At 34.1% G+C, this 18,595-nt stretch overlaps 1 protein-coding gene across 7 annotated transcripts in view; it reads left to right on the top strand.

The window, feature by feature from the left end:
- Positions 1–18,363, top strand: part of FOXN2 (forkhead box N2) — a 77,234-nt gene extending 58,871 nt beyond the window's left edge. For 6 of the 7 annotated variants that reach the window (XM_045979554.1, XM_045979552.1, XM_045979549.1 and 3 more), the window contains 3 exons: positions 2,474–2,538; positions 11,411–11,479; positions 13,958–18,363. In XM_045979554.1, the coding sequence (XP_045835510.1) occupies positions 2,474–2,538; positions 11,411–11,479; positions 13,958–14,481 (658 nt within the window). In that variant the 3' untranslated portion in view covers positions 14,482–18,363. The remainder of the gene's footprint in view (positions 1–2,473; positions 2,539–11,410; positions 11,480–13,957) is intronic. The other variant, XM_045979555.1, reaches the window with a different exon arrangement.
- Positions 18,364–18,595: the final 232 nt, after the last annotated feature.

Raw genomic sequence — 18,595 nt, 5'->3', positions numbered from 1 at the left:
AATTAGCCTAAGGCATTTTAACTTATAGTCTAACTTGTGTTATTAGGAAACAGGGTATTTGATAGGTGAGAACATAAATTTTGGAAAATATAGTCACTCCTGAGTATATTATAAGTAAACCCTAAAGAAAGTTACAATAATGATTTCAGGTACAAAAGGTTTAAATTATTTTAATTGCCTACAATACTAATGCAGACTAATGAAATGGGAAAGTATATTTGAACTTTTTAAAATAAGATGATTAAGTTTGTCATTATAAAATTTTTATGTATATATTTTTTCCTTTTTCTTTTTCTTTTTTTTTTAAGATTTTATTTATTTATTTGACAGAGAGAGAGGTCACAAGTAGGGAGACAGAGACAGAGAAGGGAAGCAGGCTCCCTGCTGAGTAGAGAGCCCAATGCGGGCCTCAATCCCAGGACCCTGAGATCATGACCTGAGCTGAAGGCAGAGGCTTAAGCCACTGAGCCACCCAGGTGTCCTCCTTTTTCTGTTTTAAGTTGGTTTTCTTTCACAGCACATTTAATATTTGAAAATTATGTTCACAGTCTCAAATTTTAAAATGTCTGACAAGTAAAATAATACTTTGACTTTTTTGTTTTGTTTCTGCTGGTAAATATTGTAATGTATTTCCTTAGCTCTTGTTTTCATACTCAGTGACTCCTGTTGATCTTACAGCTTTCCCATTTTAAGTGAAAGCTGAAAATGATATCTCAAATCTGGTTTTGTTTCCATTTCCTAAAGAAGCCTTCAGAATCTTTTTTTTTTTAATCCTCTTATGTAAATTCATTTGAAAATGCCAGATTTTGTTGAGATACTTTTGAAGGTGGCCTTATAATGGTTAAAAAGCTTTTTAATAGAATACTAGATGGAGAATTTCAAACATACACAAAAGGAGGGAGAAAACTATAACGAACTCTTCAACTGCAATAATTATCAATATTTCCATACAGTGTTTAATTTCTTAAACTATTATTAAATAACTTAGTTAATAATAAAGTTACTATTAAATAACTTTAAGTGGAGTGGCTATAGCTGAAATAACAATTAGGAATTAATTAGGCTTAAGTTGAAATTAGTAATATATATCTACTCAGTGAGATCTTAAGCTTGTTTACTGGTGGATTGGAAGTATTATTGTCACAAGAATGATTGAGTGGTTTTTCTTTATGAAATGAAACCTAGAAAACTTATCAGAGTTTGTATCTTCATTGTTTGGAACTTGGTATCTTCTTTATGAGTTAATGTTGGTGCTTGTGAGATATCCTAGTTTAAAAAAAAAAAACAAAATTTAGAAACTAGTGATAAGTTCTGCTTATTGTCATTTATGTGTTTTATTTAGCTGTACTTTTTTTTAAAGATTAAATGAGGGAATTGACACTCTTGTATACCATCAAGTGTGCACTTCACTGTGCCTTTGATAGGTTGCATTTTCAGGATTATATCTTTTAGCTTTATCATATGTTAAATAAAAATGATTTTGTGGTTTAAAAACAGATAAATGACAGCATAAAGATAATTTTTGACTTTAAGACGTTACCTTAATATTTCTGGAAACATTTTCTCTTTTTCATTGTTTGGCAAAATGGTAGTTCCATCTAACACACCTTTGTGTAGCACTTTCATGTCATAATTGGTAAGTTGAGAAAAAGAATGAAATGTAGTATATGTAAAACTATTAATGCAAAATGGACTTATAATTTAGTTAGCAAAACAGATTTTTTATGCTTTCACAAATTTCAAAGAACAGAAGTAGTGTGTCCCAAAAATGATTTAATTTTTGGAATGGAGAAAAAAAAAAAAAGGCCAAAACGGGACACCTGGCTAGCTCCATCAGAAAAGCATCCGACTCTTGATCTCAGGGTTGTGATTTAGGCCCCGTGCTGGGTGTAGAAATTGCTTAAAACTAAAATCGTTTTTTTTAAAAAGCCTAAAGTCCTGATCTCTTTATGGCTATAGCAAGTTTAATCTGATACTGATATTTCTTAATAAAATCAGGAACTTATCTGTTTTGCATCATTATCATACATTCTCTTCACACATTTGTTTTGATAAATGCTTTCATTTCTGTGGTAACACCTATATGATATCATATCAAACTTAAAAACATCCAATACAAAACCAAATAGTAACTATTATGTATTGTCTATTGTTATAGGCATTTTAAATGCATTATTATTATTCCTCACAGCAGCCCTATGTGGGAGATTTAATTATTCCTATTTTACAGATGAAGAAACTAAGAAATTAATTATTTTGCCTAAGAACGTCCAGATAGTTGTGATTTAATCTTGGATCTAATGCTCTTTCTGCTTTGGCAGACTCTTCCTAAACTGAATAGTATTAGCAAAGCAAACAAGGTAAAAATAGTTTGTGTTTTTTATTGTATAAATTGGTTGTATTTGTGACTAAGTTCTATAAAAAGTGAAACAAAGATTTGTATGAGCATATTTATCTTATCTTTATTTTTCAGTGGCTCTTTATCACCTCACTTCTTAAACTCTGTACTCAAGCAGAACCAGGTGCGAACCCTCAAAGGTATGTGTAAAAAAACTTCACTTTAAATTGTAACAGCTCAGGTCAAAATTCGGGATTTTTGGTTTATTTAATATTTTTCTAATTATAAAAGTATTACATGTTCATTGTAGAAGATTTGGAAAATAAAAACATTTATAAAAAAAGAATCTAAATTTTAAGAAACAAAACTGATGAACATAGGAGAAGGGAAGGAAAAATAAAAAGGATAAAAACAGAGAGACAAACCTTAAGATACTCTTAGATCTAGAGAACAAACTGAGGGTAGGTGGACGGTTGGGGAGTGGAGTTGATCATATTAAGGAGGGCACTTGATGCGATGAGCCTGGGTGTTAAATGTTAAGTGATGAATCACTAAATTCTACCCCAAAATTAATGATAGACTATATGTTAACTAACTTGAATTTAAATACCCCCCCCAAAAGAAACTAAAGCTTACTCTTTATTATCGTCCACATTTTGTTTTAGTTACTTTGATTCTTCTTACACCTTATACATGAGTAGATGTGTCTGCCTACATGCACACACATACACACACACACACATTTTTTTCCCAAATGCTAGGCTCATACTGTGTATACTGTTGTATATTCTGTTTTTTAATTTCCTTTTGTGTATTTCTCCTTGAAAATAGGAAAATATTTCTTAGTAATACTGTCAGTATAGAGCTGTCTTTTCAAGCCTGTCTTAGACTAGAATAGAGATTGGCAAAGTATGCCTTGGGCCATATCTGGCCCGCCGCGTGTTTTTATGTGGTCTGTGAGTTTTTATAAAAAGTTGAAAAATAATAAAAATAATATCTCAAGGGATGTGAAAATTCAGAGTTAAGTAGTTGCAACAGAGATCTCTGTATGGTATCCTTGTTTTTGCCTCTTCTCTGACAAAACCTAAAATACTTACTGACCCTTTACAGAAGTTTGGATCAAAATACAGTTTAGAGTATTTCTTTTATAGGTTAAGTGTAAAGAACTTTAAGGAGGGAGCAAGTTAACTTTCAGAATTTCGTAGGTGACTTTTCTAAAGTATATAAAAATTCTGAATTAGTAGTTTTCTCCCCTACTCATAATTCATATTGTAAGTTAGTGATGTAGTAACATAAGGTTTTCTAGCATTGTTGCTTTTGGGCCTAGAAACATTTCTGCGACCTTTAAAAACAGAAATCCTCAGACCAGAGGTCTTTTCAGATACATTTTGGCTCTTTGGAACTACACTAAGCCAAGCCTAGGAAGCAGTGTGATGATTGATGGTCTGTAAAAATGAGGGAGGGAAGGGGTGTGAAAAAGCCGAAGAGAATTCTGCAAAGAAGTTAAGTGTATTGAGCGTATGTTCAGATTATGTTCTGGCTTAACATAATACAAATACCCATTTTCTCCTTCCTGCATGGGTAGATGTGGTTTCTCTACATTCAGGCATTTTTCTCTACATAAAAACTACAAATTTTTATTATCTCAATGAGTTCTGACCTTTAGTCTTTCAAGCTCCATTCATATTCAGATTTTGAGAACATTTTCTCTGTGAATTCTGAGTTTATTTAGAATCTCTTCTTGCTCTTACTCCATTCTGTCCTGATTCTGCTGCTTCTTTTGGTGAGCAGACACTTCTACAATTTTCTCTCCTGCTAGTTTTATTTTTTTAATGTTTTAAAAAGATTTTATTTATTTGAGAGAGAGAGAGAGAGAGCTGGGGGTAGAGGGAGAGGGACAAGCAAACTCCCCACCAAGTAGGGACCCTGAAACGGGGCTCGATCCTGGGACTCCAGGATCAGGATCAAGATCTGAGCTAAAGGCAGCTGCTTAACTGACTGAGTCACCCAGGCACCCCTCTCCTGCTAGTTTTGGCCACAGTTTTTTATAACTAGAGCATAACCCTCTCCTTCATCTAATGACTTAGACATATGGTGCGTCACCTCTCCAGTGCTGCTAATAGCTTACTTCCCTCCATCTCTATGCTGGTGAGTCTTAAGCTTGGGGACACTGGGGCTTGGAGTTCCAGGTTAAAACAAATTTTAACAGGCCTGTTGTGGAATAGAATATACAGTTCTCATGAGTTTTAGCAGAAAGTATAAAACCACACAAAAACTTAAGAAAATTTTATATTTAAATCAGGTTGCTTTAGGGCCTACTGATAGACTTAAGAGGAAATTTGCTTTTTCTTCTCTCAATGTTATTTCTAGAGAAAAGTTTGGGAAAAAAAACAATGCTAAATGGACTAAACATTGAACTGTTTATTCTACAAGTAATTGTTGACTTCCCACATAGTGCCGAACAATGTGTGGGTGCTTTGGGATATGCAGAGATAAAAGTGACTCAGGCCCTGTTCTCAAAAACCATACAGTTTAGTTGAAAAAGGTTGGCAAGGTTGTGCAGAGTACTTTGGGGGAAAAGGAAGTAAGTTGGCGGGGCACCTGGGTGACTCAGTGGGTTAAAACCTCTGCCTTCAGCTCAGGTCATGATCCCAGAGTCCTGGGATCGAGCCCCAAGTCTGGCTCTCTGCTCAGTGGGGAGCCTGCTTCCCTTCCTCTCTCTCTGCCTGCCTCTCTGCCTACTTGTGATCTCTGTCAAATAAATAAATAAAAATCTTAAAAAAAAAAAAAAAGTAAGTTGGCAAAGTAAGCTTAGAGGTAGATCAGGAAAGGCCCCTTAGAAAAGAAAGTGGTGCTTGAGCTGGATCTCAGAAGTTGGGGAAATACTTGACCTTGTTGGAGGGTATCTGCTAGGAGCTGTAGGCCAGTGAGTATGGTTGAAGCCTAGGATTATAGAAGAGGATTCAGCAGCGTTGGCCCACTGACTGTAGATGTGATCATTTAGCACGTGCAAGCCAAATGAAGAAGTTTAAGCGAGCATTAGTCAAGTCAAGGAGAATTTATTTAGCATTATGAGTTGAACTCCTATATAATTATAACATTAGTTAGCATTGAGTTCCTTCCTATGGTGCTTTGAATGCATTATCTCATTTAATCCTTATAATTCTTTGAGGTATTGTTACCTACTTTTACAAATAAAGTTTGGAGAAGATTGGAGTGATTAAGTAACTTTCCCACGACCACATCACTAGTAAAAGGCATACAAGGAATGCAGAAACTCTGATATGAGAACCTGTACTCCTACTAGGTATGAAGCATTGGGGGAGCTACTGAAGCACATTAAAGAAGGAGGCAACATTGTCGGTTTTGCATTTTATAAAGGTCACTTAGGTTTCATTGAGTTCCAGTATTAGTATCCAGTATTAGATTTCTGTCACTTCAGACTCGTCTTTTCTAATCTTTATAATAAAGCTACGTTTAAACACATGAGAGCAACAGGAGAACTTACTTAGATGTAGAAACTCCAGAAATAGTTACTATCACCCAAAGTAGGTATAGCAGTTTGTTTAAAGTCTAGTTGTCTCTCTTGCTCACCTTACAATGACAAATTTTATGTGCCAATGTATATGTTACAGTAGTTTATAACAGAGGGCAGGAGGCACAGGGATCTCTTACTGAGATAGCCAAACAGAATCTTTTTTTGTCAATATTTTGGTTTGGTGTGGATTTAGAATAAATTCATCTGCTTAAGAAATATTTACTGAGCATACCTGTGGGCTAGGCACAAGGATACATCTATTAACAAAGATGATAAAAGTGGAACTTTACTGAATTGTAGTATTTATACTGAAGTCATGGTATACTGCAAATATAAATATATATATTTATATATAAATATGTACAATTTACATATTGCATATATAAATATATAATTATACATGTAATATATGTTATATATAATGTATTATATGTTGTGTACATATAGTATATATTATATATTTTATATATTAAATATATATTTTATATATTAAATATATATTTATTATAAATATATAAAATATAAATTATATTAAAATATATTATTAAATATATATTTATAGTAAATAAATAAAATGTATATATTAAATAAAATATAAATTATATTAAATATATAATTATATATTTATATAAATATACATATTTTTATTATATAAACTTTTAAAAAATATTTTATTTATTTAACAGAGAGAAATCACAACTAGGCAGAGAGGCAGACAGAGAGAGAGGAGGAAGCTGGCTCCCTGCGGAGCAGAAAGCCCGATGTGGGGCTCGATCCCTGGACCCTGAGATCAGGACCTGAGCCAAAGGCAGAGGCTTTAACCCACTGAGCCACCCAGGCGCCCCTATATATATAAACTTTAGATGGTTAATGATGATGTTAGGGGCTAAGTGCAAATCTAGATTCAAATTTTAAGATTCTAAATTAGCATAATTTTAACCTGTTTTTATTTTTATTTATTTATTTGATAGAGAGAGAAGACAAGTAACAGAGAGGCAGGCAGATAGAGGGGGAAGCAGGCTCCTGGCTGAGCAGAGAGCCCGATGCAGGCTCAATCCCAGGACCCTGAGACCATGACCTGAGCTGAAGGCAGATACTTAACCCTTTGAGCCACCCAGGCACCCCAACATAATTGTTATCTTAATAGAAAGGAAACTAAACCAGTGGTCCAAGCAGCTTACAGTATTGGCAGTTTATCAAAATTGCTCTCCTCTATTAAAGAATCACAAGAGACAGCTTCTCTGTTTGGATGCTCTATAAATGTATATGTTAGCTTTGGTAGAGCTAGGAAGTCCTTATAGTTATTACTGAACTTATAACCATTTAAATTCTGCCTCTATGGTTCTCATACCATTCCTTAAGCAAATGGATTGAGAATCAGGTAACAGAGACTTGTCAGTTTGTGTCATAAACCTTAGTTTCACATAGGTGAACCTAGTGTCTTGGAATTTTTTTCTCAGTTATTGTTAGTAATTTCCCAGCATCAAGACTAAGAAACTATAAACCAGGACATACAAATTAACACTTGTGACAGAAATTTGTTGGAATCAGATATTAAATCGGTAGCATGTTTTCAACTCCAGTCAGAACTATGAAGGAAAAAAGAGAAATAATACGACTTTGAACTAAGTTGGCTTTTTTAATCACTATTTAGATGGCTCTCATGAATCTTAGTAACAATTGACTTTCAACTAGAAGTGAATTATTTGTTTAACCTAAATAGTGTCAGAGAAAATGTTTATAAAAGACTTTATAAAAGAACCAAATTTTTATTCTTTATGAACTGGATATTCTAGGTAATAGTATGTCTTTAAAAACACAGAGCTACATTTTAAGTAGCTTAAAGTATTATCCGTGAAAAAATAGCATGAAGTATTTTCAATCGTGACAATAAACAACTAAGTCTTCAGTTTAATACCAAAACAGATTGAGTACTCTAAATAAAAATTGTAAAGCCTATACAGAGAGTGTTTTTGGGTTTTTTGTTCTAAAAAGTTCAAGATCGTACCTTGGACAAATAATTGGTAATCAGGTATTCTTGATTACTGAGTGTTTGGGGTCATTTTTCTTGCAGTTAAGACATTTTTCTAGAGTTAATTGGCAAGTCATTATGGGAAGCATCCTTAAAATGCTTGAAAACCAAACAAATTACACATAGATAAAATCGTTTTGCAGGGAAGTTTTTGGTTTCATAAAGTTAATTTCATGTGGGAGAGTTCAAATTAATTTGATTATAATAAATCTATTACAAGAAATAAATGCATTTAAGGTACACTTTTCCTGTCCTTCTACTGTTACAAAAATAGTATCTAATTGTGTTATCATATTAAATATTTGGAAACTAAGAAGAGAAGTGGTGTTCATGCAGCTTTTTTATGTTGTCCAGATAAGGCTCACCAGTTTTCTTTAGTTTTAGATACTGGGGTTTTTTTGTTGTTTTTTTGTTTTTTAAGATTTTATTTATTCGACAGGCAGAGATCACAAGTAAGCAGAGGTGCAGGCAGAAAGAGCGGAGGAAGCAGGCTGTTTGCTGAGCAGAGAGTCCAATGAGGGGCTCGATCCCAGGACCTTGGGATCATGACCTGAGCTGAAGGCAGAGGCTTTAACCCACTGAGCCACCCGGGTGCCCCTAGATGTTGTTTTTAAGAAACATGAATCCTTGAATTCTAATGGAAGTTTCTATAGGAAGTTAAGCTAGAGATACACTAATGTTTTTGTTAAGATTTTATAGGTACTTCATTTGTAAGATTATAAATTTTCTGAAATTGTTTCCTCATTATAATGCGTTTCAGAGTTAGATTCTTCCTCAGCATCACTTCCTTTTTTTTCCCTTACTGAAATTGGTAACAAGGTAGTCCTTTTCTTTTTTTTTTATTAAAAGACAAATTATTTCCTGGAACAGGAAACTCTCTGTCAGGGCTTTTACATAATGAACGCCATGTAAGATGTCCCCTGTGCAAGGCCACTTGGCTGAGGCAATGAGTGGGGTCTGAAATTCAGCCCACGCTCCAGTCTTCAAGCTGCGTGCCTTCACACAGGGAAGCATTCACCTGGAGGCAGACTTGCTTTTTTCCAGTTCACACAGAGCTACAATATGGGCTGGAGTCTGCACCTTTTCTTCTTCAAAGACGTGTTGGAATACTGAACTCTATCGAATTATAGTTAGGTCTCATTCTAAAAGAAAAGATCTCTAAAAGAGACCTTTTTCTTGGCCATGACATGAGAAACAGTGATTCATATTTTTTTTACTTACCGTTCTTCCTGCCTTGAAATACTTTTCCTTCAGATAGCTACCTGGCTTCTTTTTCTCATCTCCCTGAATCTGTGCTCAACACTTGCTTCTTGAAGCCTTCTCTAACCTCTGTATTTAAAGTGCAGTCACCCTTCCCAACACTCTCTATCCCCCTTTCTGCTTAGTTTCTCTCCCTTGTATTTGTCACCTTGTAACATAGGGTGTTTTAATTATTCCTTTGTATTCTGAGAGGTTAGGGGTTTTCCTGTTTTGTTTTTTGCTGTATTCCCACAGCCTGGAATGATGTCTAGCTCATAACAGGGTATTCATTTTATTGAGTGAATAACAGAATACATAATTTCCAGTATATTCTGTAAATCCCGCAGAATTTCCTACTCTAGTCATGGATACATGGATACAAGTATTAATGATTGATAATTGATAGAGTACAAATTGAAGGCCTAGGTTCTAGAAGTAGGCTATAGAGAGGTTCAAGTCCCACCTCCTCTAAAGACCTGTCCATGTCTGTTTCTTTCATAGAGATTCTTGTCTCATGAGGTCACAGTTTATTGAAGGGGAAAGAGTATTAGTATTATGTACTTCTTCATAACAACCATCTTCTGATTTACTTAAGTCTATTTGGTAAAGTCAGTAACAGTAACTTTTTCTGTCTTCACAGAGTTTATGGTCAAGTTGGGGAGAAGAAAAGTCAATATTTTTATGGCTTTACTGTCTAAAATAACTATATAATTAGGTATTACAAATAAAATGGAAAACATTAGGGTAATAAAAATTTTCTAGCTTTCAGATAGAAATGGGAGGTTTCATAATCTGAATCTTATTTTAAACATCCTTTGTGATCTAAGATTTCTCAATATTTTCTAACTTTTCCTTCATGTTAGGTTATACCATATTACTTTTATTTAATTACAATTATTCAGAATAATAGATCACCAAGATGGAGAGGAACTTCTAGCAGAAAAGTGATATGAGAGCATAATAACTTTATCTGGAGTAGAACCTGCTGATTTTACCAGCCTTTTAAAGTTCATTTTCCTTATGGAATATCCATAATTATGTTTGACCTCTTACGAAGTCTGTAGTACTTGTGGGCTCATAGATAATTATGATTAAAAACATGACATACTTTTGTGCCAGCAGTAATTATTTATTTAGCATTTGTAAATTCACATGATCTAGACTGACCAAATATACATATTTCTAACTCCTGTAATTAGAATGTAATTAATGCAGTACTTCATAACTGCAGATATGCACAGGTAACGATATTTTTACATGCTAAAAAGGGTAGGGGAACCTCAGTGGCTCAGTTGGTTGGATGTCTGACCTTTGGTTTCAGCTCTGGTCCTGGCCGAATCCTGGCCCTGATCTCATGGGCCGTGGGATTGAGCCCTGCCAGTGGGAGTCTGCTTCGATATTCTCTCCCTCTGGCCCTCTACCTGCTTGCGCTCTCACCCTCCTTCCCTCTCTTTTTTCTGTCTCATTCTCTCTCAAGTAGTCTTTTTCTTAAAAGGTAAAAATTCTAAAAAGTAATAATGCCTTAGTGTACATTTTTAGTCAAGTATAGTTGACCCCTGAACAATGCAGGGGTTAGGAGTGCTGACCCCTGTCTCCTTCCCCTATAGAGTTCAAAATCCATGTATAACTTGATTCCCGAAAAACTTAACTACTAATAGTCTACTGTTGACTGGAAGCCTTAGTGATGCCATACACAGTTGTGGACACATATTTTGTATGTTTTATGAATAACATACTGTTTTCTTACACTAAAGTAGGCTAGAGAAAAAAATATTACTAAGAAAATCATAAGAAATTTTATTATCTGGTACTTCTCAATTCTCCTTTATTCGATACTATCCACAAAACTGTTCATAATTTTTTTTATTAAAGATTTTTATTTATTTATTTGACAGAGAGAGAGATCACAAGTAGGCAGAGAGACGGGCAGGGGCGGGGGTGGGGGGAAGCAGTCTCCCTGCAGAGCAGAGAGCCCAATGTGGGGCTCGATCCCAGGACCCTGAGATCATGACCTGAGCCGAAGGCAGAGGCTTAATGCACTGAGCCACCCAGCGCCCCATAAATTGTTCGTAATTTTAAGTGAACAAAAACAGATTGCAGAATAATATGTCTCATTTTGTTTTGTGTGTGCGTGTGTGTGCGTGTGTGTGTATTTAAGTAAAAGAATATACACCAAATCTTAACACTGGTTACCTTTACAAATACTTATAATAGCCTCTCTTTTATAAAGAACGTTAATATTGTTACTCTCTTCCTTTTTCAGAATCTGATATTGATGCTGCCACTGCAATGATGCTTTTAAATACTTCTATAGAACAAGGAATTTTAGAATGTAAGCAATCATGCCATTCTTCCTAAAATACATTTTTGTGAGTGCTTTTTCAAATGTAATTTAGAATACAAAATATTTAAATGTTGTAGGCAGAATTGTTTTTTCTAACTAAATTGTGTTTTCATTTGAATTACTTAGTTTCCATTTTACTGTATGTTCATTAATATATGTGAGCAGTTATGAGATGGAAGTTAATACTGTGATATTTTTACATGGACCAGGAAACAAAGAAATAAATAACATGTGTAGAAATTAAAGTTGAGAATTTAAAAGTAAAAATGAAAGTCATAAATAAGAAAATATAAGAAAGTATATTTATAACCTTGGAATTGGAAAACCCTTTAGATACTAAGTGCAAAATCCATAAAAGAAAACATAGGTAAATTTAAACATCAAAATTCTGTAGTTCTGACAACAAAAGGTATTTGTAAGAAAAGTCACACAAGGAAAACACTTGAGAAAACATTTTTTTACTATGTATATAATAAACAAAGGGTTAATATTGAGTATATGTAAAAGGACTCTACAAGTAAGAAATAAGAAAAATGTTCGGAAAAGCCAATATATGAATTAGGTGGGTCTCAGGGAAGGAAATAAAGTGGACAACACACATTTGAAAAGATATGCAACTTCTCTAGAAGACAGGGCAATGCAAAATGAAACAATATTGAGATACTACTTTTTTTGTCCATGAGATTATGAAAAATTAAAATGATAACATGAGGTTTTAATTGTGAGAACTGGATATTGTCGAACACATGTAGGATGTAAATTAGTACAACCATTTTGAAGCACAATTTGAAAATACCAGCTACAAATACAAATCAAACCACAGTGAAATCTCCTACTAATTAGAATGTCTAGTATCAAAAAGATAAGAATTAACAAGTGTTGATGAAAATGTAGAGAAAAGGGGAACCTGCTATTGGGAATGCAAATAGGTGCAGCCACTATGAAAAACAGTATGGAGATTCCTCAAAAAACTGAAAATAGAAGTACCATACCATCCTGTAATTCCACATCTGGGTATTTACCTGAAAAAACAAACACTTAATTTGAAAGGATACGTGCACCCCTGTGTTTATTGCAGCGTTATTTGCATAGCAAAGGTATGGAAGCAAACAACCTCTGTCCATCATCAGTAGATGAATGGATAAAATGTGATATATATATACACAATGGAATATTATTCCACCATAAAAAAAGAATGAAATGCCATTCTTGACAACATAAATGGACCTAGAGAGTTTTATGCCAAGTGAAAGAAAGCCAGAGAAAGACAAACTGCATATGATTTCACTCATATATGGAATCTAAAAAACAAAACAAATGAACAAACAAAAAACAGAAGCAGATACCTGGGTGGCTCAGTCCATTAAGCGCCTGACTCTTTGTTTCAGCTCATGTCATGATCTTGGGGTCCTAGATTGAGCCCCGAGTAGGCTCCATGCTCATGTGGAGTGTTCTTGTCCCTCTCCCTCCCCCTCCACCCCTCCCCTCACTCCTTCTCTCTGCCTCTCAAATTAATAAAAATCCTAAAAACAAAAAAAACGGGCACCTGGGTGTTCAGTTAGTTAAGCATCTGCCTTTGGCTCAGGGCATGATCCCAGAGTCCTGGGATTGAGCTCCATGTCATGCTCTTTGCACAGTGGGGAGCCTGCCACTCCTGTTTGTACACTTGTGTGTGTGTGTGTGCTCTGTCAAATTAGTAAAATCAAGAAAGAAGGAAAGAAAGAAAGGAAGAAGAAAGAAAGAAAGAACAGAAACAGACTTACGAGAGAACAAACTGGTGTTTGCCACGGACAAGGAAGGTGGAGGGACAAGTGAAATAAGTGAGGGCAATTAAGAGGTTACAAAATTCCAGTTATAAATCACAGGGGGATGAAAAGTAAAGCATAGGGAATAGAGTCAATAATATTGTAAAACTTTGTATGGTGACTTTACTTACATAATGTTTAGAATTGTCAAATCCCTATATTGTACTCCTGAAACTAATGTAAGATTGTATGTCAACTATACTTCTGTTAAAAAAAAATACCGATTACAATTTAAAATGTATATATTCTTTTACTTAATAATTCTGTTTCCTGCTGTTCTAGAAGAATATTTGCATATGTGTAAGAAGAGGCATCTAGAAAGATTCACATTGCAATATTATTCATAGTGAAAAATTGGGAAAACCTAAATATCAATAAGAAAATGGTTAGCTCAACAGTGGTACATTCTTATTGAGGCATTCTCTACAAACAGCTCAGAATAATTATAATTTTCCTGGAAAGGTCAAGACATACCATTAAGTGATTTTAAAATGTTCAAGTTAATACCAAAGGATGATATATGGTCTAAGTAAAAAAAGAAACATGTGAACCAAGACCTACAGAACTTTACTAACCCTAAAACACACACTGCTCGTTTAAATGGCCTATTCTTGGCAATCAAGTGCATTTGACCTATTGATGGAAGTGTTCTTTTCCACAGGTGAGAAGCCTCTTCCTCTTAAAACAGCAATGCAAAAAAAGAGGAGTTACAGCAATGCATTTAATCATCCCAGTACCGTGCGATTGCAGGAGAGTGATTCGTTGGCCACGAGCATTGACCCAAAAGAAGACCACAATTACAGTGCAAGTAGCATGGCAGCACAGCGCTGTGCATCCAGGTCTAGCGTGTCTTCTCTGTCCTCTGTGGATGAGGCGTACGATTTTATCCGGAAGAGTAGCCATGTGGGAAGTGATGGCAGTGAAGGATTTCACAGTGAAGAAGATACAGATGTTGATTATGAAGATGATCCTCTTGGAGACAGTGGCTATGCATCACAGGCTTGTCCAGATACCTCTGAAAAAGGGCAGCCAGGCAAAAAGATGCGCAAACAGTTATGTCAAGAAATTGATGAGGAGCTCAAAGAGGCAGCTGGATCTCTGCTCCACCTTGCTGGAATCCGTACATGTCTGGGTTCCCTAATAAGTACTGCAAAGACACAAAATCAAAAGCAGCGGAAAAAATAGAAATACTTATTAGTGTGAAATTATTTTCAAGTGTGGCAATACTCTTCTACTTAATTCTTTACAAGGGATATCAAAGCCATAATGGACTTCTTTTGGTTTAGGGTGGGGGAGGGGTGCTAATTACCTGTTTATTTTGAAACATTTGTTTTAATCTTTATTAAATAATTGCTCTTAGGACCACACCCAACCATAGATACAATGCCAAGTCCTAAAAGCATAATTTTTGTGATAAGTGTCTTTAAAATTTAGAAATTTTTTATAGGAAAATCCACAGCCTGTGTCTTAAAACTTGTAGGAAATATCTTTTATTCTGTTAATATGTTAAAGTGTAAGAATTGGCAACTCTGTAACTTTTTCTCATCTTCTTTTCCAGTCATTTGTAGTTAGCTATAGTTGCTGATCCAGCCAAAAATGTTGCTGATGTCTTTCTCACATACTTCTCTCTGGACACATGCAACCCAGTAGAATGAGATTTGGATTTTTTATTTTGTCTTAATTTTTGTTTTTAATTATTTTTTGTTGAAGCATGGACAAACTTGAATATAAATTGGAAAAGATCCTAGATGTCTAGAAAGCTCCTTTTGGTTACATAGGCAGAAAGTACAGCAAAGAGTTCTCAAATTTAGAAAAGGCAGTTTTGTGGTAAAATTTCATCTAAGAACACTCCGATTCCCATTACAATATTATCTTTTTTTTTTCTTCCCAGATGTTGCATAACATTTATTGGGGCCTTTTGTTTGTTCCCAAAGTGCTTTGCAACCATTGTTTGAATTTTAGCCATTAGCTGTCTTTGTTGAGTAGAAACAATCCATTGAGAGGATATAGCCATAAAGTGTGTTACGGGGTTAACACCCATTTTGACACACTTTTTGCAATAAGAGAATCTTTCATGTGTTGTTAAATGGACTGCATTCTGGGAATTTTGTAGTAGGAATGGAGTGTAATCTAATGGAAATATTTTGAATAGTTACTACTTATGTCCTTTTAAATAAAGATAGATCATTTAGGAAAAAACTTCTGTCCAAGGTTTGTATGAATTAAGTCTGTATGTATTCCTAGTTAAATTTAAAAGGATTTAACAAAACTATAGAGACAAAAATAACTTCATGAGTTTCAGAATTCATATACAATTAAATCTTATACAGTACACCCTTTGGGGGAGGCAGTATAATATATGTGCCATTTATTCCATGCTAAAAGATTTTATATTGCTGTTCCAAAGGTGCACTGACTAAGGCTTTTAAGTATTTGAACACTTCCGCTTCTGTGAGACATTTTTTCATATCATTTTTATAGTTTGACTTTATTATTTAGAAAGAACACAGGATACTAATAAAACTAAACTTACTCATTATGTATATATTTTTACAGTGGTGGAAGCAACTTTCCAAAAGTTCAGTCTTATCTCATGATACATTCTGTTTTTTAACAATGACCTTGTTTTCATTTTTCTGATAATTTCATATATACGTACACACATAGATACATAGGCTCATGATTTGGGTTGGTTACTTCAGCTGTTTCTATGACTAAAACATTTTCTTGAATTTTTTTTTAAGAGATACTTTTATTTTAACTTGTAAATTTTATTTGGGCAAAACTGTTGAATGAGAAGCATAATGGAAAACTTCTTTTTCAATTGGCAAAACTTTAAGCCAGGGATAACGACATTAATATTACCTTTCCTGTTTCCATGTTAATTATAATTGAACTTGGATAGCCACTTGAAATACAGTAATTTTTAAATTTGTTGATAATGAAAAATAGTTCTTAAGTATGCAGGATGAGGTATTTGGGTTTTTTTTTTCCTTCTTCATACATGTCACTCTACTACAGAAAATGGCTAATCCAAGTTAGTACCATTTGCTGTAGACAGTGACTGTAACATACACCAAAAAATGCTTATACCACAGTATAAACAGCACACAGATTATAAAAATCATTTTAATAACAGTATCTTAAAGCTGTTCACAGTGGCCCTTTGGATAGACCTTAGTAAAAGTGTGTTTCAGTGATCTGGTTCCAGTGTATTTTGTTCTACTGAAATTCTGTACCACAGATGAGTTCTCTCTGGTTCCTGTCCATTAGATAATTACGCTTCATAAGCAGAGGAAAATGTTCTAAGATAAGGAGGGGGAGAGTTGTTCCCTCTTTAAGAGGGATCTTCAAATTATTTTCATTTAATATAAATAACAATAATTCTTTAAACTTAATATTCTTTCCCTCTTTGGGTACTCTTCCCACAGATTTGAAAGTTTATATGCATCACTAGCAAAGATTGAACATTTTCATACTGAAAGCCAGTGGGAAGAAGTCTCATGGTATTTTACACAATTCTTATACAGAATTCAGTGCATCACTTTCCATTTGCTGATATATCAAGGCAGTTATTTTCAAGGGGAAGTACCCTTTTAATTATGATTCCCCCATTATTACTTCCATAGGTATTATGATCCCATTCCTCAGGTGTGTTGAAATAAAAACATGGCTAATAACCACCCAATTAAGGAAAGTCATTTCAAGTCCTATGGACTGGAAATTGTTTTTCTAATAATATAGTAACAAGAAATTATACTGTAATAGAAACAGTTTGGCAGTCCCAGAGAGGTTATATATGTTCCAGCATATTTTAAGACTGTGATTTAAGATAACATAATTTGCCTTACATCAATACAAATTGTTACAGCCAATTCCAGTTTATAACAGATCTCTAGTGAAAGTTTTGAGTCAGCATAATTAATCTTCATCTTTCATATCCCAAATAGAATCAGTGTTTCATGAATATAGATTTTTGAAATTTATTTGTGCAATATTATTACTAAATTGATATTTTACCTTTCAAATTCAGAGAAAGAAAACATTACTTGTATTCATGGAAAAGCTAATTATTGGTGGATTGCCTCGTTTTTTTCCACCTTTGAGCCTTTCCTTTTCTCCCTAGAGCCAGCATGACTTGTCTTAACGTAGATTCCCCTGTATATAATAAGGTTTAGAATATACATATTTTTTCTTTTGCTACTTTCTGAGGCATTATGTAAAGGGTTCATACTAGGTGGTCAGTTAAATATATGTAAGCACGAATTCAAAGGTAGAGAAAGTGTTGAGGGAATGTGTGTGTCTTCATAGACCAAGAGGCCTTTCCTAGCAATTTAACCAACAGATGTGAATACTTCACAAAGCTGTAAAGACTTTTGTCTTAACTACTACAGTAACTTAACAGCCATTTGTGAAGACCATAGCATTTAATTAAAGGCTTTCTGGTTTACATATAATTTACAGGTTTTTTGTTGTTGTTGTTAGTTTGAAATGTGTAAGCTTTGATTTAAACAAAGCTCACTTCACTGTGTTAATGATGTACTCAAAATATTTATTGAAAGACAAAGTAGAGTATTTTAACATTATACCTGCCATTTTTTCTTAAAGCACATTTTGTGTTGCATCGAACTGCCAGTGCCATTGTCAAAGCCGGTTTTCCCCATTGTTGTACATTTCTTATTAAACGAAGTGCTTAAAGTATGATGTTGCCATCATATAGTGTATAAAAATGTATAATTGCCAATTCACTGTAACTATTATTTATTTTTAAATGAAAGTGTAATGCTTTCTGATTCAAGAAATTTGAGTTATTAAACTGGTTTCCTTATCCTTTTTTCTAATGTAGCATAAAAATTGCCCTGAGTTTGAGTTATAACTGCCAGTAGATGACCAGTCACAAGTGAACCACTTCTCAGTTGCCAGTCTTTGCTCATATTAAAAGCAACCTAACAGATATTTAGTTTTTGTATCTAATCTCTGATTATTAAAATGTTTATAGAGTTTATTTTTACCAAAGAGATGCAATTCATTATGATAAAATATTGCAGAATAAACCTTGTTTTATAACATCGTTGTACTTCTCTGTTCTTTTGGGGTGGGTAGTGTAGATGTAAGTGGCTCATACTTACACATACACATGCCATTTCCATTTTGGTGTTACAAAGTTGAAGTCATACAAATGAAAAATAAAGTTTTAATTTCAGAATATTTGTCTTTTTTTAAGTATTGTTTTCCTGCTTTTTACAGGCCATTTTAGTAATTTTGAAAGCTAAAATAGTGTTAATTAAATTCTCTTCCT

The sequence above is a fragment of the Meles meles genome, chromosome 15, assembly GCF_922984935.1.
Source record: "Meles meles chromosome 15, mMelMel3.1 paternal haplotype, whole genome shotgun sequence".
Classification (NCBI taxonomy): Eukaryota; Metazoa; Chordata; class Mammalia; order Carnivora; family Mustelidae; genus Meles; species Meles meles.
This window is presented reverse-complemented; position numbering and strand designations above follow the sequence as displayed.